A 27,458-nucleotide genomic window follows, 5' to 3' on the forward strand; every position below is an offset into this window, starting at 1 on the left:
TTTTAAATACTGTCTATACTAAGCTTTCCCATTAAAGCTAAAACATTACTCCACTTTACTGTTTAAAACATTTCTTGCCAGGAGCGGTGGTTTGTGCCTTTAGTCCCAGTCACTCGGGAGGCTAAGGCTGGAAGACTGCTTGAGCCCAGGAGTTTGAGGCTGCAGTGAAATGTGATCACGCTACTCTACTCCATCCTGAGCAAGAGAATGGGACTCCATCTCTTTAAAATAAAAAATTCTTGACTTATTCTTGTAAGCTTTATTCTTCTAGAGAAACGTGAAAATGATTGTCAAGCCTCCAAACACAAAGACGTAACTCTACTGGGTTTCTGATCAGTATTATATTAGATGTATAAGTTAACTGAGAAACAGCTAAACTTTTACAGCATGAATCTTTCCATATTCAAGTCACTAGAGATTGTGTTGTGTTTCTTCCTAATTGTTCTTTGTGAATATTTTTCTCCACTAGTTTTTGTAATTGGTTTTGAAAGTTATTAATTTTGGTATTAATTACTAAACTGACCACCTATATTAAATGTCCTTATGTCAAATAGTTCTTCAATTGGTTCTCGTGAGAGGAATATATCACCTGTAAGCAATAATAATTTTGATTCCTCTTTCCCAGTATTTATTAATGCTTATTTTGTTCTCTTACCTGACTGTACTGGCTAACACATCCAGAAAACTCTTATATACTAACAGGATCTACTAATGGGCATCTCTGCCATTCCTAACTTTAATTGATTACTTTGGGAGTTTCATTGTTAAGACTGATACTGCTAGTCTTTTCAGCTTAAGGACAAATTTATGCATTTATATTTACTCAGTATTTTAATCATGAATAAATGGTGAATTTTACCAAACTGGTCAAAATCTCCACTGGCTTATAAACAGATTTTCTAATTTCAAAACATCCTTGAATTTCTGGGAAAAAACTCACTTGGCTATGACATACTTATTCATTTATATGCTAGATTCCATTTTTTAATATTTTAATTTAGAATTTTTGCAATGTCGTGACACTCACCTGATACTTTAATACATCTACATTATAATAAGAAGCAGCTGGATTTTGCTCTGACAGCTTCTTGAGGTAGACAGTAACAGCTTGCATGTTCATCCAAAAATCTTTTGTGTTGGAATCACATTGTGATGGATCACTACATATATAAAAAATATATTTGTTATTTTATTGACTTATCTTTATGTTTTGCCTCTGTGTAGTAATTTGGTGACACAGGAAAAACTAGTAGAAATAAACCAAGAGGTGGGATGAAGGAAAATTAGATCAGGGGATGAAGAATGGAACACAGGAGAAGCTTGCTTGAAAGGTAAGATGGAGAGAGAGAAAAGAATCTTAAAATAACTATTAGCACCACTGAAAACAAAATAAAAAGACAGCAGAAGGGTGTTTAGTAAGAATAATTTTGGTATGGTTTTCAAATTGAATATTATTATTTCAAAGAAGAAGGGGGAAAACATTTTTTTTTGAGACAGGGTCTAGCTCTGTCACCAAGGCTGGAGTGCAGTGACACGATCTTGGCTCACTGCAACCTCTGCCTCCTAGGCTCAAGCGATTCTCCCACCTCAGCCTCCTGAGTAGCTGGGACTACAGGAACGCACCATCATGCCCAGCTAATTTTTGTTCTTGTTTTTTTGTTTGTTTGTTTGTTTGTTTTGGTAGAGATGGGGTTTTGCCACATTGCTCAGGCTGGTTTTGAACAACTGGGCTCAAGCAATCCACCTGCCTCAGCCTCCCAAACTGCTGGGATTACAGGTGTGAGCCACTGTGCACAGCAGGAAAGAAAATCTTAAAATGAAATTTCAACCTTCAAAACCAAAAGTACACAAACCTGAACACAAGCTGTGCATTTGGAAGAATCTGCTCTAGTCTGCTGATATTTTTCACCCTGAAGCACAACACAGCTGGAGTTGGATTGCTGGTGAAGACTTTAATAATTCCACTTGGAAATGACATTGTCACATCACCAGTGATCTTCACAATACACCTAAAACAGGGATTTTGAAAAGTGTTTAAATAAAATGCTCTAATCTCTATTTAAAGTATTTGGTTTAAAAAGGCACAAGCGTGCGCGTGCGCACACACACACGTACCTATATGTGTGTATATCTATATCCTTTATCATAACTATAGATTATTTTTTCAATTTAATTTTTAAAAATTATATACATGAAATGGTATACTCATCTAGCATCATCTTTTCCTGGAATTAAACTCTAAACACAAATACAAGCACACTGATAATATTCCTTCACTTTTTTGTGATAACCACTCCCTCCCTGGAAGGATATTGCTTTCCTCATAATGCTATACCTAGTTGTGGCTATTTTTCCCTCCCAAACCCCAAAAAGCACTGGGCCTGGTGATGGTGATGGTAGCTGTCCCCCTTGCTCCTCATTGCTTCTTCCAACCCTCTATTCTTTCTTCCTTTGAAACATATAACTACATAGCCAAAACTCTCAACTGGACCCCTTTGGTAATCCTATCACATTTCCCAAGTCTATTTATTCTTCTTTTGGTCTTTTCCTAGCTTCCCCTTTTATCTCTAACCTGCAATAGTCCTTCCCCCAACTCTTAGCTGATGACTGTGCTCTTCATTTTACTGAGGAAATAAAAAAATAACTTCCTCATACTCTCACTAGTAAATCTACCTAACTTTTTATCCATATATTCTGCAGTCCATACTGTTTCAACAGATAATCAATTTCTGCACCTCAGGCCAATCCCAGCAATTCTGCACTGGAACTCATCTGCTCTTATATACTGAAGGACTTCATTCATGTGATTGTTCCTTCTTTTTTTCTGCAAGTCCTGTTTTTCCGTAAATAATGGATCTTTCCCATCAGCATGCAGACATGCTCAAATATATATCATCTTTTAAAAAACACAAAAATGAAAATAAATAAAACCCTTCCACCACCTCACTCCTGCTACCATTCCATTTCTCTGCTCCCACTTAGACCAAAACATCCTGAAATAACTGCATTTGTTCTTTCCAAATATAGCTGTCTAGACTGCATCACCTTCGGCTCCTGAACACTCTCAAAGCATACTTTCATCTCCACTATGCCACTAAAATCTCTCTTGTGAATGTCACCAATTATTGTCAATGGTCAATTTTTCTTGACCTGTCAAGCAGCATCAGATACAGGTTCACACCTACCTTCAAGAAATGATTTATTCACTTAGTTTCTAGACACGGGTCTATTGGTTCTCTCCTCACCTCTCTTGCTGCTTGCTCTCTCAAATTCCTTTGTTAAATCATTCTCATCTTCCTGTTTTCTAAACACTGGAGGGAATCAAGACTTAGTTTTCAGATCTCTTTTCTATCTATTCCTTAAGGCCACTAATTTTGAGTATTATCTACAAACTAATTACACTACCAAGTATTTTATCTCTAGCCTAGACTTACCCCTTGAACTCCAGAATCATGTATCCAAGTATCAATTCAACATTTCCACTAAGATGTCTTAAACTTCAAACTTAGCATTTTGCCTCCAACAAATCTTGACAATTCTGTTCTCAAAATATATTCAGAATCTCATTACTACTCATCACCTGCTCTGCTAATAGCCTTATACAAGCCACCATTATCTCTCACCTGGACTTCTGTAATCAATTTTCTAACTTTCTCTCTGCATCAATTCTGACTGCCTACCGCACCCTCTGCCCCCAGTTTATTCTCCATACAGCAACCAGCGCTCCTCTGAAAACACATGTAATTTCATCATTCCTCTGCTCAAAGCCTCCACTGGCTTTCCATGTTACTCAAAATAAATTCCAAATTCTTTATCATGGCCTACAATGCCTAACCTGGTCTCATACCTCTCCGGACTCATCTTCAAGTACTCTCCTGTTTACTCCTACTCAGTGACATGGTTTTGCTTGCTGTTTCTTGAATATACCAAATATGCTTTTACCTTGGTATCTTACACTCACTGGTTCCCTCTTCCTGAAATACTTTCCTCAGATATCTGCATGGCTTGCTCCTCCATGTCTTTCAACTACCTGCTTAAATTAACCTCAAAAAAGTTTACCCTGATCATTCTATCTAAAATAGTAGCCCTCTATCTAATGTTATTCTCTAGTCTCTAACCCTGGTTTATTTTTCTTCATAGCGTGTATCAATATCCAATACATACAGCTGTTTCTTTGATATTTAGTTTTCCCTCATTATAATGCAAGCTCAGGAGAGAACTCTTTTGTTTACTAAAGTATCCTCAGTGCACATGTAACAGAGTCTTAGAAATAATAGGTGCTCAAGTATTTGATGAATGAATGTACATTGAATGCAATCGTCAAATGACTACCTTAGATAGCAAAAAAGCAGGTAAATAAACAACAGAAAACTGTAACCTACACAGAATCAAAATGTAATTCTTAAAATTTACCACCAAGCCCCACCACCTCCTCCACCCAACACACATACATACACATACATGTATATATTTTAAAAACTAACTTGGTGGGATCTGCTCCTTTAAAATAGGCATTAACAGATTCTGTAAGGGCAACTGCCACAGGTAAGGTATCCTGATTTCCAAGGCTGACAGGGCTGGGACCCCGTGACACACCTAGAATATACACAATTAACTTGTTAAATCCTTCAGAAAGACATAAATTAAATATCAAGATAGTTAGATTCACATTGTTAGGCTGTCACAAACGACCCTACCACTGGTTTCAGTGATGTCCCATGATAAATCTGGGGGCTAAGAAATATAGTATAAAACAAACTGGAGCATTAATACAAAGGACAAAAAAAAACCAGGAAGACATGTCACACAGACATTTCTTTTAAATGGAAAGACAGAATGGTTAAGGAATGTCAGAATAAAAAAGCCCTTGACTAAACAGCTAAAATTTCAAAAATATTGGCTTCAAAAACATTCAAATACCAAATTCCTCCAGGTTCTATCAATCATATACTTCAGGGCATTATTTAAGGCCAATTTAGGATTTTTGTATTTAAGTTTTTCTATCCAAGTAGTAATGTTTCATACACTACTCATTATTATTATAATTCTCTTTAACCTTCTCTTTGTCTGATGCTTGTATTGTATTCCCACATTACTTTGCCTCAATATTTGACTAATAAATACTTGACTAATAACATTATTAAAAAAAAAAAAAAACCCTGGCCAAAGTTCACTCAGATAAGACACCTTTTAGAGTCAAATCAGAGAAAGATCAGTGTCTACAGAGCAAAATTAAAATGTAAATAAATTTATGCAAGTGTTCAGGTTTCTGTTTATTGTTTTAAATTTAACCTAAATGAAGTATCCCCTCAAAATAGTGCATTGCCTTTGTTTTTCTTCACAAACGCACTCTTCTTACCACTGCGTGCCTTACTGCTACTGCTACTGATTTTCCAAAGTGGGAGCATTTCATTTAATAAATAAAATGCAATTTTATAAAAATATATGAGAGTTTGTTATAATTATTCATCCTTAGTGAAAAAAATAAATAATCTAGGTCAACACTTATCTCTGAAATTTGAATATATGCTTTTCTTATATGTTACACAACATTAACAGCCATCAGACATTTTTATTTCAGATGCGACTCCTGTAGTGAAACAATGAATTACCTCTGAGATACCGTAAATATTAATTCTGATAAAAATCAGTACTGGTTTTTTCTGCCTCACAACTAAATCTGAGATGCTACAAATAGTGAAAAAAGATACTCTGTTAGCTTGGTATTCTAGATTTTGAAGGAATTTGTATTTAGAAGGTTCTTCACAGTTAAAAAGTTATTCACGAAATCACAACAGCTACTATGTATTAACCACCATGTGCCAGGCACTTTGCTAGGGGGACATTTTTAAAAAATGGTGCCTTTTTGAAGCACAAGTACTAGTTTTGCAAAGCAGAAGCAAAACAAAAAATGTGAGGGAGAGGCTGGAGTGACAAAAAGACACAAAGATGAGGCTGGAAAAGTGCTCATGATCCAGATTAGGGTATGAAAGACCTTTAATTTTATCCTTTTGTCACTAGAAACCACTGATAATGTTTGAGAGAAACATTATTAGGCTTTTATGTAGTAAGATCTCTCTGAACACAGAGTAAATCCTAGATTGAAGGGAAAAATGACTGTTGGCAGGGAATCAAGTTTGGATCAGGTGAGAGCAGTTAGGTGAAAGCTAGTGGCCTGATCAAGTGTCATTAGTTTTGGGATGCAAGAAAATATCAAGTGAAAAAAAGCTGATTAAGTATACATTTACTGATTATAAATATAAAAATATATGTTTGTACACTGGAAAACTTCACTGTAAATCTAACTTAGTTCAATCCACTTTTTTCCCTAATATATTGTTCTAAACAAGAGGGTCATCAGAAATTCAGGAAAACATATTTTCTGAAAAAGACAAAGGCTGTAATAATCTTTTCTCTCCAATTTTGTAACTGTAGTAAAATAAACTTAACATAAAATTTACCATCTTAATCATTCTTAAGCATACAGTTCACCGGTATGAAATATATTCATAACGCTGTGCAACAATCACTATCATCCATCTCCATAACTCTGTTCGTCTTATAAAACGGAAACCCTATACCCATGAAACAATAACTCCCACCAGTTTCCCCAGCCCCTGGCAACTACCATTCTACTTGCTGTCTCTATGAGTTTGACTACTCTTTAAGTACCTCATATAAGTGGAAGCATACAGTATTTAACTTAGCACAATGTCTTCAAGGTTCATCCATGTTATCATAGCATGTTAGAATTTCCTTCCCTTTTAAGGCTGAATAATATTCTATTGTATGCATATACCACATTTTGCTCATCCATTCATCCAACAATGGACATGGCTTGCTTCTACCTTTTGGCTGCTGTGAATAGTGCTGCTATGAACAGGAGTAAACAACTATCTCTTTGAGGTCCTGCTTTCAATTCTTTTGGGTATATACCCAGAAGTAAAATTGCTGGATCATATGTAAATTCCATTTTTCATTTTCCGAGGAACAATCATACTGTTTTCCACAGCAGCTGTACCATTTTACATTCTCACCAACAGTGCACAAGCCTTCCAGTTTCTCCACATCCTCACCAACATTTGTTATTGTAATACTATTTTATTAAAATTATACTCTCTTAAATATGAAATTAATATATTCCCTGACCAGGTGTACTGGCTCATGCCTGTAATTCCAGTACTTTGGGAGGCTGAGGTGGGAGGACTGCTTGAACCCAGGAATTTGAGCTTATAGTGAGCTATGATCATATCCCTGAATTTCAGTCTGGACAATGGAGTGAGACCCTGTCTCATTAAAAAAAAAAAATGTCTCTTGAGTAACTCACACAAATGAATATTTATATAAAGTCAATGGTAACATTAATGTCTACTACTGCTTTGACACTAAAAATTAAAAGAAACCTGCATAAATATTCTTTTCAACAATCTAATCTGGGCACATAACACAACTCTGTAAATTATTATGCCTAGCTTCCCTGTAAATTATGCCATCACTGAAACATTGGCAAGCAGAGAAAAGTATTGGAAAGTTGAAGAAAAACTCAAAACCCACTTAACAGTTGGCATATTCCCTTTCGTATTTTCTATTTTTGTTTTTCTTTCAAGATCATATTGCACATGGATACTTCAAAAAATGAATAGGAAATATGTACTTAAATAGTCTTTTAAAAAGTCTAAAACTATACTGTATTATTCCAAATAAATAATTTCTTAGAAATAAAAATTTATTCTCTTAATAAGGGTAGATTGTGGTTTCTAATTTTGGTTTGTTACATATTTAGATAATTTTGTTTTGAAAATGTAGAGAGCTTATAAACTTGAGGTACATAACAGGTATAGGGTACCTTCTTATAACAATCAATGGATATTTACGTAGAATTCCTTTCCGCTCAGAAATAAAACACAGACACCCACTCCCTACTATCTCCTATCATCTCCATGCTTCTAACTTCATCTGTATGGTTTTCGTATATGACAGCCTTTGCTCTACTAATTTAGGTATTAGAGGTTTTTTTTTTAACTGACATATTCCTTTTAGTTCTTTTTGGATGACTTCTTACCTGATTTGGATAGCTTTAGAATTAAGATTTATTGACATTTCTTAAAGCTGAGTTGAGGAAAGCAGAGAAGAAAATGCAAAAATATCGTGTTTTTATAGTTGGGGATTTGATATAATGGATCCTATTCAGCAAGTTGGGGATTTGATATAATGGATCCTGTACAGCAATTTGATGGAATTAGCACAAAACTGAAATAGTTAATCTTAGCATAATTCTTGATTTCTGAGACATCATACAATTCTGGAAAAGGAAAAGTTGGATAACGAAATATTTTAGATACACTTAAGGACCATTAGTCAACACATACATTTGCTTCTGATACAATACCTGGTGACGTCTCACAGTGCTTTTCAATTTCAGTGTGTGTCCCAATCAAATTATCATCTTCTATTGTATTTAAATAAAACAAAATAATGCAGAAAAAGAAAATATTTTCACGAAACAAGGAGAATCAGAAACTTAAATCCACACAGCGTTGAAAAATCATGGCAAAGAAAGAGAACTTTTTAGGTAGATTTTTAAAATCTTTGTTGTATAAAATTCACATACAACCTGCCTTGCCTGTATTATCACTGTCACCTGCTTTTGCTTGTCCTATTGCCAGCAATGTCTCAAACCATAAACTAATATGTACCAATTCAATAGAAATTAAAGTTTCCATCACAAACAAAAAACCCCCTGAATAATCTAAAGATAACTGAAAAAAAAAAAAAAAAAAAAAAAAACCTAAAGCGAAAATAAGGTTACCCAGACCACCTGCCTGCTTTCTAGTAGGTCCCAGTTAGGTTTTTTAGGACTAAAATATAGATTCTGTGGGAAAAAATTAAAACCACACAAACAAAAAATAAAAATGAAGTATTCATTAAACCAAAGGGCAAACTTATTAGACATATTCAGTTTATATAAAATTAAAAGATGGGAAAAATGCTGTGTTCACAAAGGTAATAAGATGGTGACATCATGTTTAGACATTTAGAAATCAAGCCATTTTATATTTCATTCTAGCCTATATTACTTATCGTCTTTTTACAATGGCCACACACTAGTTGCATTTCTCCTATGTGAGCCTTGACAAATCAACTGGAATTAAATCAGCTTAATTAGGGCTGTGGTTATCAAACTTAGCATGCATCAGAATCACCTGGAATGCCTATTAAACAACTGCTAGTTCCACTCCCAGGGTTTCTGATTTTAAAAGTCTGCATTTCTAAGAAGTACCCAGGTAATGCAGATGCTGCAGGTCCAAGGACCACACTTTGACCATTACTGAATTAGTGCTCGGTTAGTGAAAATCAGTGATTTGCATTATCAAGAATAAACCCATCACTACTTAAACCAGCAGCAATAAGTACAGTTATAATTTTTATGAGAAGCTGTATGTCCTGCAACACAGCTGCTTTGTCTAAGTGGCTTTGTGCTTTATTATCCTAACAATGGGTGAAAAAGGTAGTAAGAATTTGTAGAAAAAACTGAGTAGAAATGATGACAAAAAAACTCTTGAGCAAAGTCTAGATGTAGTAAAATACTGAATTTGTTTGGTGAGGTTTAGGTTCGTATAGCTATGCTTCATGGATCCTCAACCCCCAGGCCACAGTCTAGTACCCAGCTGCACAGAAGGAGGAGAATGTGAATGTGAATGTCATCTGTATTTAAAGTAAACCGCCCCCCACCCCATCACTCAAATTACAGCCTGAGCTCTGCCTCCAGTCAGATCAGCAGTGGCATTAGACTCTCATAGGAGCAAGAACCCTATTGTGAACTGTGCATGTGAGGGATCTAGGTTGCACACTTTTATGAGAATCTAATGCCTGATGATCTGCCATTGTCTCCCATCACCCCCAGATGGGACTGACTAGTTGCAAGACAAAAAGCTCAGGGCTCACACTGATTCTACACTATGGTGAGTTATATAATTATTTCATTATATATTACAATGTAATAATAATAGAAATAAAGTGCACAATAAATGTAATGCACTTGAATCATCCTGAAACCATCCTCTTGACCCCAGTCCATGGAAAAATTGTCTTCCACAAAACCAGTCCCTGGTGCCAAAGGTTGGGGACCACTTCCCTAAGAGCTATTTTTAAGTCTTGAAATTCTTGTGGAAAAATATAATTCACTGCAAGCACAAATTGTTTTCTTTCATTCAATCATTTTCAAAACACTATTGTTTTTAAAACATAAACTTTCTTAGAAATGCAACTATCAGTTCACAGAAGGAAGAACTGCATTTTGTTTTGCCTTCAACTATTTATATTGATCAGCAATTTATAAATTTAACTCATTCTTAACGGTGCTAACCACAGTTAAAATTCTTCTATCCAGATAACATAGACTGTGAAACAGAAAAGCAAAGCATGGACAGTTTAATAAATTCCAGGTGTGTTTCCAGAAAAACAAAATTTATAATGTTAAATTCTTCATTAGCCCATTTAAAAATATATACATATTTAGCATACATATACTTTGTACACTACATTTCACATGTAATTGATGATAATCACTTACCTACTGTTGGAGTATTGGCAGCACTCAATGAAGCAGATGATGAGATAGAAGAAGAACTTTCTGCCCGGGCTAATGGTGCAGCAGGAGGTGGGCTGGTGTTGGAAGTTACAGGTGGGCTGAATGGCCTGGGCTTAAAAACAAAAAGTTATTTATCAAAATGCTAAAACAATACCTCTCTTGTTACAGAAGATTTTTAAGTATGAGGTAAATTTAACATACCAAACCAAATTTACTGTGTGAGTTTCTTGTAACTTAGTATCAGAGATGCCATATATCATATCATTTTTAAGAACATACTAAAGCCTGAAAAGATTATTTTGAAATAATGCTGTAAAAAAGGTCTTTGTGCATAAAAATTTTTCTGTATTTAAAAAAGTATGTTTAAGACAGATTCTCAGAAGTTAAATTAGTTTAAACAGTATAAACGTTCTTCCCAAACTGCTTCCCAAAAGGGTTATTCACTTTACCTGACTATAAATATAAGAAAATTATTTCTCTACACCCTTGCCAGAAACAAATGGATGAGTCACAGAAGAAGAAAAAGGGATTAAAAATTTTTTCTAGCTAATTTAGAAAATAATAAAACCTTCACTTTTATGAATGGGTTGATGTAATCTGGGGAGGTTTTAGTATCATCTGAACTTTCACTAAGCCTTTGCCTTATTTTCTTGCAAATATTTTCCTCCTTAAATATTGCTTGTCCTTTACACTTTTGGTGTTTACAAATCTGTTCACATTTTCCTCAGTAATTCCTTGTAATGCTTCCTCACTGAGAAAACTCACTCCATACAAAGGTTTGAGCGACTCAATTCTCTTGTCTTCCCAATTTTCTAATTAAACATAAAACAAATATAAAAAATATAACTCCAATTCATTTATCTTTTACTTTGGTGAACAGATTCTTTTCCTTCCAAATTCCTAACTGTACCAATAATTCAGTAGCAACACTTCCTGAGGTGTTTTGCTTTCTTAAAAAATAGGCGTATTTGTCTTCATTTAAAAAAAAACAAAAACCTTTTCCTGCTTATAAAAGTATTAGGCAAATAGATATTTATTTAGTGTCTACTATGTGTCTGACCCTGGATTAGGTACTAGATACAAAGCTGTGAACAAGAAAGATAACTGTCCTCAGTTATTTGAGGAACATGAAAAAAAGGCAAAAACAAAACCCTACTTGCATTCATACACTAGTCAATTCTTCATTGCATGAATATAAACTTAGAGATATACATTTTAATAAAACTGTCATTTTACTGCAAAAAGTGTTTTACAATTTGTAACCCCCTACCCATTTAACTATTTTTTCCAGAGTACAGCTTTTTGATGACTCATTATGATGGACAATAGGTTGAAAAAACTCAGCAGGATGCTAAAAATGCAGCTGTGTATATATGCAGACCAAGGTGGTGCAGGACATTGGGGTGAACAGATACTGATCAACAGCTAGTCTGAAACTTACAAGCTTGGAAAAAGTCTTGAGATCAACTACTGTGGGACATTTCTCCTATGGCAACATAACCTCTAGGCCAACATAATGTGACTGCCTTTTTAATTTTTTTTAGGAAAAGGCAAAAACAGCTCTTTTCTCAAGTGGTTTTCTCTAATTTTAGAATTATGCTATCTACTACAGTGGCCAATAGCATGTGAAATGTGACTAGTCCAAATTGAGATGTGCTATAACATACAGAGCAAATTTTGAAGACACAGCATACACACAAAAGGAATGTAAAATCTCATTAATTTTCATGTTGAATGTGTTAAAATAATATTTTTATATAGCAGATAAAATATATTACAATGAATTCCATTGTTTTTCTATGTGGCTACTAGAAAACTTTATATGTTGCTTATATTATATTTCTATTGGACGGCATTGCTTTAAAACAATGTTTCTGAAACATTAGCAGGCATCAGAATCACATGGAGGGCTTGTTAATAATACACAGTTGCTTGGCCCCTCCCCTGAATTTCCAATTTGCCTGGGGTGAAGCCAGAGAAACTATTTCTACCAAATTCCCTGGTGATGCTAATGCTATTGATCTGGTACTGCACGTTGGGTGCCCCTGCTCTAGAACAATGAGTGGTTCTTTCAGTGGGTAAGGAGGATGTGGTTATAGACTCCTTTGAGCATCTGGTGAAAGCTATGAGCTCTCTCCAGAAAAATGCACATATGAGCATGCAAAAAAAAAAAAAAAGAAAGAAAAGGCACTCCAATGTACAGCTGGAGAAAATTTAAATCAACATACTCTCTCTGGTGGGTGATACAGAAATAATCATCAAGAGTCTTAAAAATGTACATACAGTTTAGTTCATAAATTGCACTTTTAAAATTTTTTATTAAAAAAGAATGCTAAGAAACCATAAGGACAGTCATTAAGACATTGTTTATAATAACAAAAACATGGAACTAAATGTCAAATAAATTTCTGAAAACATTTAGAAATTTAATTCCGACAACAGTGTAGAAGACAGAGCACTCATATATTGAAATACTCTGTAGCCACTTAAAATAGTGCTCCCTGAAGCTCAGAGGGTGGTTTCTAGAAGGCTCTCAAGGATGGGGAGAGGGTAGTGTATGGTGATATGGGGATGATGTGAAGGATTCAACTATGAGTCCCACTTTATTTTAATATATTAATACTTACAATTTAAAGTTATTTGGCAAAAGATTCTATCACTTTAAAGAAGCTTGAAGACTATGAAATAAGAATAATTCATTCAGCAACATGGATAGAACTGGAAGCCATTATCCTGAGTGAAATAACTCAGAAACAGAAAGTCAAATACCTCATGTTCTCACTTATAAGTGGGAGCTAAACAAAGGTTACACATGGACATATACAGTGGAATAACAGAGAGTGAAGACTACAAAAGGTGGGAGGATGGGAAAAGGGTAAGGGTAGAAAAATTACCTGTTGGGTACAATATTCACTACTCAGTTAATGGGTACACCAAAAGCCCAGATTCTGCCAGTATGCAATATATACATGTAAGAAATCTGCACTTGTATCCCCTAATTCTATAAATAAAATTATAATCAAAGAATAATTCATGATATAGAAAGATATTTGCAAGTAGAAAACAAATTAGAAATATGTAAAGTATGACTTTTTATTTAAAAATATGCCTATACAATAATTTTTGAGCAACTATTTGCATTCAACAATATTCTGTTTTACATGTATTAACTCATTTAAGTCTCACAACCTAATATCATTACACATATTTTATCCATGAGGCAACTAAACTCTGATTAAATAACTGTTTAATATTGCTCAGCTAATACGTGGCTAATAAGCTTGTACTTTTAACTATATTTTACTGCCTCTGGATAAACACTTATGCATTCCAAAAAATGTTAACAGTGGTTATCTTTGGGTGGTAAAATACAGAGGAAATTTATAATTTTCCTTCTCTGCTTTCTCTGTTTTCCAAATTTTATAACACGATCATTTACTGTTTTTACAATCAGGAAAAAAAAATCAATTTATTAGAATGTACTCAAAGTTCTAGTCATAACGATTTAAAAAAGAGAATGAAGTATTTTAAAATGTAGTAATTTCTATATTACTTAAATAATAACCTTCTCCTTGGCAGCTTGTACCTAGTCTTTTATTTTACTTCCACTAAGTCTGTTCATTCGGAAAAGAAAGATATCACCATTTCAATACTTGGTGCCGAAGCTTTTCAATATATTCACTGAAGATTTCATAACTGTGTACCACCCAACAGGCATCATGCAAAGTACTGAGGATATGAGACTGACGAAGGCATAGCCCAGTAAAGGTAACACACACACAAAAAGTACATACAAGGTGATATATGAACTAATAAGAATATAAGCAAAGTATCTGGGTATAAGGAAGAGAAGTGAAGGAATGATCAAAGAGGGTTTTGCCTAGGTGGTGATGTTTAGCTAGGTCTTAAAGAAAGAAGTCAATTTGTGACATACAAAACTGAGGGGCATTTGAGATACAGCACAGGAAGAAGACATGGACATGTAAAAGACCATGATGTGTTTAAGGAACCCTGAAAAGTTTCAAGTGGCTGGAACCTAGGTTGAAAAGGGGAGAAAGATGGACAGTTAGTCTGGTAATGTAGGTTGTTGAGGCAGCTTTATAAAGACTCTTGTACATTCAGCTAAAACAGTCAACCACACAGACTAAGAAACCACTGGAAATGTGTATCAAGGGAAAAAAGATTAAACTGGACTTAGAAATTTAATTCTGGTAATTAAACTGGCAATTAGTTTAGAAGACGAAGCAAAACAAACCAGATCAAAGGCAAATAGACTGGGAGAGCCTCACTGCATAGAGTCTATAGATTTTCTCTATCTGATGACTTTTAAAAACCAATGCTTTCCCACCCATGCATGTACTTTTATAAGTCAACTGGATGATGTGGACTCCAGTTTCCTTATGTGTAAAATTTTAAATGCTGAGCTAGATGCCTTCCATAATCCTCCTTGCAGTATATTTTTAAGGTCTAAGAACAAGCCACCATTTATTTCCTTAACATTTGACTTTAAGTAGAATTATATGAAAACCGCTTCTTTATTGTGAGACAATGGATACTGAATGGTATTTTTATAATGTGCCAACTTTCTCAGGAAATCTCTTTCCTCCTGGACAATGTCGTGTCTCACAGGTATGATCACTGTGGTAACAAGGAAGAGTAAAGGAAGCATTAGCTGGGAAAATTTTTCTATACTGTGAGGACATGGGTAGAAAACTTCAAGCAATTAACTGTAAAAGGGCATATAGAAAAATAGCATTTGCATCTTAAATCAAAACAGTTATATAATTTTTTAAAAACCTGAGTACATACTATTTCATTAATCCCACTGAGTTTGCCTGAAGTAAGCTTTGGTCTGGAAGCAGGCCTCGGAGGTGGGACAATGGTGCCTACAGAAAGAGGAGTTGTGGGCCTGGCTGGTTGAGGGGGAAAAGAGAATTTGAAGAAAATCATTAGTATGTAGCAATCCTTACATAAAGACATTCTATTATAAAGAAACTTTTGGTAACCAAAGCTCATTTTTCAGGAGGCTCTTTTTTTAGATGTAATTATAGATGTTGAAATATTGGGAATCTATCAAATATGCTTTATTTTGAAGTGACCAGTAATATTCCTGAAAAAAAGTTAACCTTTCAATAACTGACACATATAAATTTTATTCCTGTTTCATTATCTATACATATAAAAATTAAATCTGATACATTAGCTGATGAGAACAAATCAATTTAAGGCCAAAGGTCATTTGTTTATTGCCAATACATCTATTTTACAGATAGTAATTCGAGACCAAGCCTTTGAAGCTGTACCTCCAGAATAATATTGTAAACTCTAAATAAAATACTTACCTTAATTAAAATTGTTAAATTTGCCTTTTAAGTTGAACCACACTGTAACATTTTGGGGGATACATTATTTGAGATAATCAGATATTCTATTAGTTTACTAAAAAAAATTCCCCAAATCATTACAATTAACTTTGGTAAGTGTTCAAAATAATATCTTAACTTGTTCCTAAGTCCTATATAAATTTAGTGTTGAGTTTTTCAATGCCATTTGCTAATTTTACAAATCAGAAATGTCAGTATTCTTAATCTCATCACAATGTAAATTACTGGATAAATGTCATGTATACATCATCGAAAGTCACAAATGTATTAGCATAATCAAAGAAGGAGTAAAAAAAATGGAAGTAAATAGGTTTAAACCCTCTTTAAAATCATGTTTAATAATCATTAATAAATTAACTTAAATGATTTTCAAAGCCCTTTGGCTCACACTAAAATACAGGCTATAATTCAGAGACTGAAAAATATAATGGGTGGGAAGAAACATATTCAGCATGTTTTCAAAGTTTAGAGATGTACAAAATTAAAAATATATAAGTGGGCCTAAGTATACGCACGGGGAAATAAACTGCAAAGCTAAAGGCCTTTAATCATCAATGGAGGAATCAAGGAGGCATGAAAGGAAGGCGCATAGAGGTAGTAGGAAGAGACCTAAAGAAAAAGGTAGTCACACGGATTGAAAGTTGTACATGCATGGGACGCAGGGAATCACTTAGAAAGCATACCATAATAAGAGATAAAAGATGCAAACGCTGTTCAGGTTGCTTAAGGAAAACAAAAAAGCTAGTAAATCAAGCTTAGATTCTGAGGCCACTGTCTTTTTCCAGTCAGTACCAGTTCTTTCATGCTGCACTCACACTTGAAGCTGTACCCTGGAAGAAATGTGCACCAAAATCTGAAGCCCATAACACTTCCCTGTGTATTACATATCTACTTTAAAGATATGTTCATCATCAATGAAACTAGCACTAGCCTATGTTATTTCAAACTTGTGAGAGAGTTTACACAGCAGAGGCATTTATTACTGATCAAGTGGTCTGTCCAAATGGCATTTAGATTGACTCAAACCAAGCCTGGTAGAAGTATTAAGTTCAGTTCAAAATTTGCTTTTCGAGAAAAGCTAGTAACAATACTTATTAACACCACTGTTTATAAATGAATCTATATTATATCTGCATAGGTCAATTAGGCACTGCTTCTAGAAACTTCTGAAGGAGATAACTGCAATTGTTTACTTTCTTCAGTGTCCTGTGTTTTATTTTTTGCTGGTGGTGGGGTGGAGATCAGTGCTACAAATTTCTATTAGAAGCAGTGTTTCAAGAAATATAAATTGACCTGTGAAGTATAAAAAAACATAGGCGATAAGGGCTACTCTATATCTGCCCTCAGACATTAACTAAAGCAAATAGACAAAGCATGCTTGTCATACCATTCTTTATCTGAACAAAAGTGGAAACTAATCTAGAATCTAGAAGCAATAATGATGATGTAGAAGAAATAGCAGCAGCACTGTTAGCTGCTTCTGCAGGTACATTTTCAAAACATCTAATATTAGGCAAAGGTCACTGTGATCCTCAGAGATGCAGCTGTCGGAAGAAATCCCATCCAAAGCATTAGGAAACCTAAAAGTATTTTCAGCTTTACAATGCAATCTCTGGAATGCCTTCTGAGCAACACTGGAGCTATTAATTGTAACAAGTTCATCAGTAAAGAAAATGCACTGACTTTGTAGCCATGAAGCAAAAGGAACTTTATCTGTGCTCTCTAGTGGTGCTGTTACAGCAGAATAAAGTAGAGATTTGGGGGAAAAGTCTGGTGATGGACTTTCTAGACTCAGAATCTGACTGGGTTTCAAGTAAATTTTCAATTATCACACACCCAGGCAAATCAGTGAGAAAGGAACTGAAGTTCCTACTCTGCTCTACAAGTTCAGATGAATAAGAAGAAAACAAAAAACTACAAGCAAAAGGAAAATTCTAGAATTAAACATAAATCCATATAACCAAATAGTTACCTTGTTTTAATTATTTGAAACTAGAAAATTTAATAACAATACACGGAAGAAGAGCATAAGTTCAAATTATATTAACTGAAGAAGTACGTACATTAGAAACTTAAAATGCATATGAAAAACTGAAGGTCCAAAATTATATAAAGTCAGAGTTATTCCTGTTTTCCCAGAGGAGAAAAGGTAACTATTTATAGTCAGTACAAGATCTAAAAAGATTCGACAAGGTGGCAAAGCAACAATGCTGTGTATGTGTGGTACTCAACAAAGTTCATCATTGTCCAGTGATAAAACTGCCCCCAGGAAGTACATCGGACTACATCAGTGTTCGAGTTAATATTTAAAAACAGCCCAATATTTTTCAAAAAATCATTTTAAGCGTTTTTTTGGTTTTTTTTTTTTTTTGTGAGCACAAGAGTTCAATTAATTCATAGGCAGAGAAAGTAATCTACATTGGCACTTAACAAAGGGGAGGTAGGTGTAAGATATTTATGTTAAATTTTTAAAAATACACATATCGATGTTTATATTCATATCTGACATAAACATGAATGCTTATTTATAGTCTACATGGTATAAGATGCAACTGAAACTACTTTTCAGCCAAGCCCTAATCAACATTTTAAAACATGTAACAACACTGGGATTCTTAACTATCAGTTATTAACTGATTGATTGAAATTATTTTTTAGCCTGCTTTAAGATGAGGTCAGTGATGAATTAAGATTATGAAAGACACACAGGAGAGCACTGAATGATCTCACAACCTGGACCTTGCTAAAATGTTAAAATGGGTACCTGGGTAGAGGATGTTAAGATGGGAGAGAAGTGCATTGCAAAGAATGGGGGACAAAGTTTAAGACTTGTTGTAACTAGCGAGTACCAAGAAAACAATAAAAATAAGTGAAATAAAAATTTAAGATAAAATGCCTATTTCGTAACTTCACTTAGGGCCAGTTCTGTAAAACAGGAGAATCGCAATTATGAATTAATTAGTTTGATCAATTATATTCTGTTCAAGTGAAGACTTAATAGTAACTACTATATAACAAGATAACTATCTTTTTTGAGCATCATTAACTTTTTTTTTGAAAGGCAAAATTTATAACATTACTTTTCATACTATATAGGAAGATTTAAAAATGCATACTGAAGTGAATTTTAAAACCAGCAAAAAGTTAATAAATATTGTATCATTTCCTAATGGCCAAACATCAATGACCACTAAATGAAAACGAACCATTTTTTACCTGAAGTGATGGTGATATGAGCCAAACACTCTTTAGACAGGGAGCAAAAGGAAGAAAGAGTACTTTTATAAAATGAAAGAGACTGTACTAGAGAAAATATCAAGAAACAATGAGCAGAATTATAAAGAAATTTCTATATAAATAAAACCTCTGTGATACCAATTTGAAAACTTTTATTAAAGACTTTAATAATTCATAAGGGGATATTAACAAAATTCGAAAATACTGCTGAGAACTCCTCATTCTAAATACAAAATACCATTCTGACATTTTTACTAAACAAAAGAGAGATCTGGCAACAACATCAGATTTTCCTGTACAATTACTTTCTTCATATAATATATATATGGTTAATTTTATAATACTAAATAGTAACAAATGCTCAATGAGAAAGGCTATAAAGCCACTTCAGATTATGTTCAACTATCTATTGACTGTTTCTTGCTGTTTTACAAGTATTAAGTACAGATTACCTTCCCTTCAAAAGGTCAAATAGCGTTTAGTGTTTAGGGTTAAGGTTTCTTATAATCCACTTATAGTATCTTTTAAAAATATTTTGTCTCTAAACGGTCTAATTTTAAAAACCAATATTTAATTTTTAATAGTAAGATATTTCAACATGGTTTTTTGTTGTTGCTGTTAATCTGACAAAGTGTGACAGATAGAACAATGGCTTTAGAATAAGTAAGAGCCGGGTTTGAAACTTGTCTTCATCATTTACTAGCTATATAATCTTGGAGAAGTTACTTATTATCTCTGAGCTTTACTTTTTTCATCTATAAAACAGGGACAATACAAACAACTTCATGCTGCTGTTAATGTGGTGAAATTAAACAGAATGTGTGGCCCTCCTAACAAAGTTACCTAGCATGAACTAGACAGATTTAAGTTCTTCCCGCATGATTCCAGCGCTTCCTTAACCCCAAATACTGGATGGCAATTCTGAAGTCCCAGAGAAGAGGGTAGAAGATCAACTAAAATTGATTTTATTTTCTTGTTTTGAACAAGCAGTGGTTTTATTAAACATACATTTTTGGTGCCCGCTTTTTGACTAATGAAAAGAGAAACTTCATATATTATTGCCAAGACAACTAAAAAACATTTATCAACTTCTTTTGTAAACTGCTTGGGAAGTGTTAAAGCCTTTCTAGAAAGCAGTTTGGCAATAAGTATCATGGACATCATCTTGTAAGCCATAAATTTTAAATTGATAAATTATTACAAGCATATTATGAGACATATGCACAAAATTTGTTATTTCTATGGATGTTCATAATACTAGAAAATTAGATGCAACTTAAACTTCCAACAAGAAAGAACTGGTTACATTGATATATATTTTGTATTTGAATTATCTATAAACACTAAGAATTATTATTTGGATAATGATATGAAATGCCTAGAAATAACATGCCAATTTAAAAAAACACTTAGTATTTTACCAATTTTTATTGTTTAAGTCATAGAGTATCTAAGAGAACAAAACCAGAATAAAATCACTTTTATTTGGCAATACAGAGGACAAATTTTTAGAAATTTTGATCATTAAGTACAATGCACAAAAAGTGAATGAGAAAAAGCAACTAAAGTATTCTTTATATTTAAAAAAATACATATATACATATATATATTTACCTGATGATGATGAAGTTAGTGAAGATGAAGAAGATGAATCAAGAGATGGTCCAAATAGGGGGTCCCAAGCAAGTAAATCACTGGTTCCTTTTCTACCATAATATTTTAAAAGCAAAAATTTTAACGAGAATATTTTATTAGTATAAAATTTCTAGTCACTTATTTTTATTTCATAGAATTCTAACAGCTCAATATACATAATTAAAAAGTTGGGGCCAGGCACCATGGCTCACACCTGTAATCCCAACACTTTTGGAGGCTCAGGCAGGAGGATCACTTGAGACTAGGAGTTCAAGATCAAGCCTAGGCAACATAGCAAGACCCAATATACACAAAAAAATTTTTTTAAATTAGCCTGGCATGGTGGTGCATGCCTGTAGTCCTAGCTATCCAGGAGGCTAAGGAAGATCACTTGAGCCCAGGAGTTCTGTGCTGCAGTGAGCTATGATTGCACCACTGTACTCCAGCCTGGGTAACAGAGCAAGACCCCGTCCGTAAAAAAAATAATTTTTTTTAATTTAAAAGTTGGATACTCTATCAGTAGTATATGTGTAGAAATTAATTAACAGATTTAACAGCCAGTATTTGTTAGAAGCGTAACCTAAGATAACATGTGAAGTTAGCAGAGGAGAATGGGGAAGATTAATTCCCATTCATCATGCCTTGTTAGATTCAACCACCTTGGGGGCTATCATAATGGGAATAATAATTTCAGCTTTACAAATAAAAAAGAGCAGCGCACGTCTAAATGAACTGCCCAAAGACATACAGCTACTTGATTCTAAAACAGGCTCACATCTGCTGGTTCACACATAGCACCCAATCCTGAAAAGAAAATTTAAGTGGTATAAAATTGGGTTAAAATTTTATAAGGCCGTACTTATTTTCAAAGATGAAGAAAAAGGGTAAAGTGATTTTTTTAAGCCCTTAAGTACAGAAAGGTGGCTTACATATTTTAATGCATCAAACTGCCATTATTTTTAAAAATTTTAGGAAATCTTACACACAAAAAAAACAGGCCCTCTATAATGAAAGTGCTGTAATTACGTAAGAGTACATATCCAGCATCTCAACATGCACCTACATGAAAGCACACTATACCTCGTATGATAAAGCCTAGCACTGCAACTGCATGATTCCTAAAAACAGTTTTAAAACACTCAACAACTTATCTTTAAAAAAATGATACATCCAATAAATACCACCACTATGCTCAATTAGTACCTCAAAAGTATCAAATAATTGTAAACTACCTATTTAACTAAGCCTACTTTTACTTGTATTTTACATTAACTCTGGCCAGGCTTGATGGCTCATGCCTGTAATCACAGTACTTTGAGAGGCTCAGGAGTCTGAGTCCAGGAGTTCGAGACCAGCGTGGGAAATATAGCAAGACCCAGTATCTACCAAAAAAAAATTTTTTTTGAAAAAAATTAGCTGGGAGACAGGGGCGGGAGGATCATTTGAGCCTGGGACGTTGAGGCTGCAGAGAGCCATGATCACGCCACTGCACTCCAGCCTGAGAGACAGAGTAAGACCCTGTCTCAAAACAGACAAGCAAAAAACCATTAACTCAAAGAGAGTATTCTTAACTGATAGACACAGAAGTAAAAAGAGACCCATGAAACATTGGCTTAACATTTTTTTTTTTTTAAGAAGAGCTGGCAACATGCCTTCTAGCCTCTCTCTCCCTTTCCAACTTGACACACTTCTCTGTTTTGAAGCTTACGAAGTATATTATTTTATAACATCACAGTCAAAACTGAAGGAAGAAATGAGAAAATTCCCATGAGAATAACCAGCTGAAATACAGATATGTATGAATTTAGGGTTTCATCATTTATTTAGAAGTAGTGAGGCCACCAAGGCCAACTGTGGTTAAATAGATTTTTTTTTTATTGTAAAAGGACATATTACCAAGCGAGAAATAATTTTAAACTTCTAAAAACTCCAACATGGCATTTGACAGCTCAGAAAACAGGATGATTAACAGAACTTTACTGGAATTAAAACTATAGAGCTAATAAAACTCTAGAAAAAAGGACAAAAGGATACTTAAAACGTAAGTGTGTGGAAGAAGGGATGAGAAGGTGGAGCACAGAAGATTTTCAGGGCAGCAAAAATACTCTGTATGATACTATAATGACGAATACATGTCCTTACACATTTGTCCAACACCAAGAATGAACCCTAATGTAAACTGTGGACTTTAGGTGATTATGATGTGTCAATGCAGGTTCACTGATTCTAACAAATGTACCACTCTGGTGAGAGAATTTGACTGTGAGAGAGACTGGGCATATGAAGGGGCAGGGAGCATAAAGGGAAATCTCTGTGCTTTCCATTCAATTTTGCCATAAATCAAACACTGCTCTAAAAAATAAAGTCTATTTTTTAACAAAATTAAACATGGAAACTTACTCATTGGGTGGAGCAGATGGCTTTGATTTTGTTAACTCCTCATCTAATTAAAAAATTAAAATATGAAAACTTCATAATCTGAGAAATAAAATATTTTAATGAAAAACAGAAACTCTATACACATATCTCAACACTATAACAATTAAAAATTTTGGAATTGATAATGTAAACAGAAACAATATTTTAACAAGTTTTCTATTGTGTACATTAAAATAACTGAAATTACTAAACCCTGGTTCCTTCTAATATCTTTAGTAAGAAATGACTTAAGTCAATTAAACTATGATATTCATTAAAATTGCTGTTTAGAAAAGAGAAACTATGGGTTGCAACTTTAAAAATTAGAAAAATGTTTAAATACATAAATTCTAGTTAAGAATTTTAACTGATGAATCATGAATCCATTTTTCAAGTTCTAAGAATATTATTAGTGATTATTGTATTGACAAAAAGTAGTTATTAACTCTTGAGGATGTCATATTTTGAAAAATTAAGAATCTTACAGCAACCTGGAGCAAGTCTCTTTATAAGATAGTTTGTTTTGCTACCTTTTGGATTTGTAATGTGCCTCATTTCACAAGCAAGTGGTAAACAGGGGAATAGCATCATTAATGCAAAACTCACGTTGGTGCATAAGCAATTTTTGCTGCACCTTCATGTTTTCTTTGCATCACCAAGCAATACCTGATGAATGCAAAGTACATCAATATGAGTAACTTCCACAAACTATGGAGGAGTATCACAGTACATGATACCCATTCACTCTACATTCTTCACTTGGCTCAGTTTGGTTGGTTGTTTTGCCTCAGTGTTTATTGTGCTATTCCTTCAATATTTCTGCATTTTGCTCTCATCTCCACAACTCAGCACCCTCCATTTATCCTCATTTTCCTCACACCCCCTATCATTAAGCTACAATCAACATTTCTTTAAAGATAAAATCCTTACTTTTATTTTGGTATTTATTATTCATTTACTAGGTCTCTTAAACTGTGTTAGAATTTTTAATAAAACTGATGTTAAAGTTTTTGTTAAGTCTTCTGTTAACAAAATTACATAGCTTTTGAGTGGGCTGCTTCAACTGTTTTTCCCACAACCCTTGTTATTTTTAATGCATGATTCTGCAAAAGGTATTAGCACCTTAGAAAAGTTTTTAGTATAATTTTTAGTATAATTAAATTATAATAGAATTTGTAATTGTGACACAACTTAAAAATAGGTAAAATTCAATATTACTCATCTTATAAATGCTTTCTGGTTAATAAGACAGAGAATGCCAGTGAAACCGTTTAACATTCTGAATCAGAAGTTACTTTTTGGCTTTGGTGATTTCTGAAAAATGTTGTAGCCATGTATTGAAGTTTAAAGCATGTCTCTCAGCTCTACAGGAAATAATATAGATACGCTGTTTTCTATTTAAAATAATTATCCTTCTAGCCACGCAGTAGGGCTCATGATGAGAAAAGATCATTTATTTCTACAGCTACATAAAGGTAAAAGACTAACAAATTGCCTTATAAATTTTAATAGACATAAAATAAACAATTCAAATGTCAAACTTACTAGACAAATTCCGATTCATCTGTACCTAAAACAGAGATACAAAATAGGTACCATAAAACAAATGAATTTGATAATTAAATATTTGGTAAAACGTTAATACTGGGAACCTAATTTTATGTTGTTTTTAGTATATCTGCTCAATTGTAAAGTGTATTTACATAAAAGATATACAGAAAAAACAGTAGTTTTTGTTTTACAGCAAAAAATAATACATGTAGTTTTAACACCTAATGTTTTTAAAATATTAAAGCAACATCTACAGCAAAACACGAAAACTTGCTAATCTAAAAATTTAACACAAATATTTTGAAAGTCAATCTTCCAAAATTACAATGATTTTAAAGGTCAATGGGCAAAAATATAAAATCTTGTACTTACTGGACTGTGTCTCTAGTAGTACATGGAAGAAAAAGAAAATTAGGTTAGAATTCTGAATACTGTATTTTTGTGCTGTAATAATTTATCATTCCCTATTCAATCATATCTAAACTATATACACCTTAAAACACATACACTGTCAGGTGGGAAAAAGTTAAGCAAATGAGGCAGCAAAATATATTCAGATATAATGTTTTCTTATCCAATATTAACTATAAAATTGTTCTGATTATTATTTTCATAGTATGAAATTAAAACATGTTCATTGTTTTAAAAACAAACTGAAAAGAGAAGAGTACAAAAGAGAAAATTTAAAACTATTCACAATCTCACTACCCATATATTCCTCTAGGCTTTTGTTTTATATATTTAACATACATATTTTATATTAGTTATGCTCTTACATAACACACATTTTTAATGGTTTACAACCTCATACTTCGTATATATTCACCACCTTTTTTTTTTTTTTTGAGACGAAGTCTCGCTCTGTCACCCAGGCTGGAGTGCAGTGGTGCGATCTCGGCTCACTTCAACCTCCGCCTCATGGTTTTCAAGCAATTCTCCTGCCTCAGCCTCCTGAGTAGCTAGGACCACAGGCGCATGCCACCACGCCCGGCTAATTTTTTGTATTTTTTTAAGAGACGGGGTTTCACTGTGTTAGCCAGGATGGTCTCCATCTCCTGACCTTGTGATCCACCCGCCTCGGCCTCCCAAAGTGCTGGGATTACAGGCGTGAGCCACTATGCCCGGCCCTATATTCACCATCTTTTAAGCAACTCTGTACTTCAACATTAATCTTAACGTTAAATAGTAATGGTACAATAAAACCTCATTTCAGAAATATTTTTGGTAGGAAGAAAATAGTTCTGAAACTAAATTCTGAAGTACATGACTGGGAGAAAACCACCTTTTTTTCCAAACAAATACATGTAACTACATAAAATATGTAATTAGACAACAATATGAAACGGTGAGAGCCTTTATTCTTCATTATCAAGAAGAACAGACTTAATGTCAATCATGATGATCACATATAGATATACTTAACTTATCCTAAGAATTGCTTTTTTCACATAGTGTAACATTTTTAAGTTTAAAATTGACATCAATGAGGAAAAAATTTACTGGGATAATGTTTTATTTCTCCCTCAAATCCTATTAAATACGGTATCTTAGAATTGAGGAATTAACTATTACCACTAAGAACTCTTATCTGTGCCTTTCCTTGTATGAAAAGTACGGGAAAATAAATGTTACAGTGGCAGACTAAAAAAAATGCAAATATATAATTTAATCTTTAAATTCATTTTTATAAAATTCCCTCCTACATAAGGCTCACAAAACATAGAAGAAACACTTCAAAATTAGATGAGGCAAAAATTAATACTGCCAATTCAAAGAATTCTGCCAGAGACACACAGCACTGTTTATGAAATGCAACAAATGGCAGAAATAGTGAATTTTTGACATTTTCACTTTCTACTTTCAAAAGCAAAATTAAGCCAAATTCACAATTTATTTCCCTGTATAAAAATTATAAACTAAGTATTTCCTCAGTCAACATGCTTAACAATTGCTAAGTAATGTTTGACCAGACACAGGTAGGTAAGAAAAATAAAGACTTTTATATAAAGAGTACAAACGTGTTTGTACTTACAGATATTGCTGGGGAGAGTGTTATATTCCCTATAGATACTTTTAATTCATCCAAAGAAGCCACTGTGTGATGTGAGTTATTTGGATGCATAGGCTTAATTTCTATCCGATACTTCTTTGGTTCTTCATCTTCGGAGTCAGAATCACTAGATGAGTAGAAATGGTTCTCTTTGGTATGTGAGTTTCAGTTAAAGAATTGTTTTTAAATTACCTTAGACGTATAACCAGTTTTTCACACATTTATTTTAAAAAAGGAATGAAACCTTTAAGAGTTACACAGACTTTGGGCCGGGTGCGACGGCTCACGCCTGTAATCCCAGGACTTCGGGAGGCTAAGGCAGGTGGATCACGAGGTCAGGAGATCAAGACCATCCTGGCTAACATGGTGAAACTTTGTCTCTACTAAAAATACAAAAAATTAGCTCGGCATGGTGGCATGCACCTGTGGTCCCAGACAATCGGGAGGCTGAGGCATGAGAATCACTTTCACCCAGGAGTAGGAGGCTGCAGTGAGCCGAGATCACAACACTGCATTCCAGCCTGCGTGACAGAGTGAGACTTCATCTCAAAAAAAACAAAGAGAAAAACAGACCTTAACAGAAATAAGACTA

At 33.8% G+C, this 27,458-nt stretch overlaps 1 protein-coding gene across 4 annotated transcripts in view; it reads right to left on the bottom strand.

Annotated features, from left to right (window-relative positions):
- Window positions 1-27,458, bottom strand: part of FCHO2 (FCH and mu domain containing endocytic adaptor 2) — a 136,184-nt gene that overhangs the window by 11,160 nt on the left and 97,566 nt on the right. For 2 of the 4 annotated variants that reach the window (XM_054684294.2, XM_054684293.2), the window contains 10 exons: window positions 26,849-27,021; window positions 25,189-25,200; window positions 24,811-24,835; window positions 23,248-23,290; window positions 20,827-20,918; window positions 15,401-15,504; window positions 10,574-10,703; window positions 4,485-4,596; window positions 1,854-2,009; window positions 1,028-1,160 (listed from right to left, as the gene is read on the bottom strand). In XM_054684294.2, coding sequence (XP_054540269.1) covers window positions 1,028-1,160; window positions 1,854-2,009; window positions 4,485-4,596; window positions 10,574-10,703; window positions 15,401-15,504; window positions 20,827-20,918; window positions 23,248-23,290; window positions 24,811-24,835; window positions 25,189-25,200; window positions 26,849-27,021 — 980 coding nt within the window. The remainder of the gene's footprint in view (window positions 1-1,027; window positions 1,161-1,853; window positions 2,010-4,484; window positions 4,597-10,573; window positions 10,704-15,400; window positions 15,505-20,826; window positions 20,919-23,247; window positions 23,291-24,810; window positions 24,836-25,188; window positions 25,201-26,848; window positions 27,022-27,458) is intronic. The other 2 variants (XM_054684295.2, XM_054684296.2) reach the window with 2 other exon arrangements.

This window comes from Pan troglodytes, chromosome 4, assembly GCF_028858775.2.
Source record: "Pan troglodytes isolate AG18354 chromosome 4, NHGRI_mPanTro3-v2.0_pri, whole genome shotgun sequence".
In the NCBI taxonomy this organism is placed as follows: domain Eukaryota; kingdom Metazoa; phylum Chordata; class Mammalia; order Primates; family Hominidae; genus Pan; species Pan troglodytes.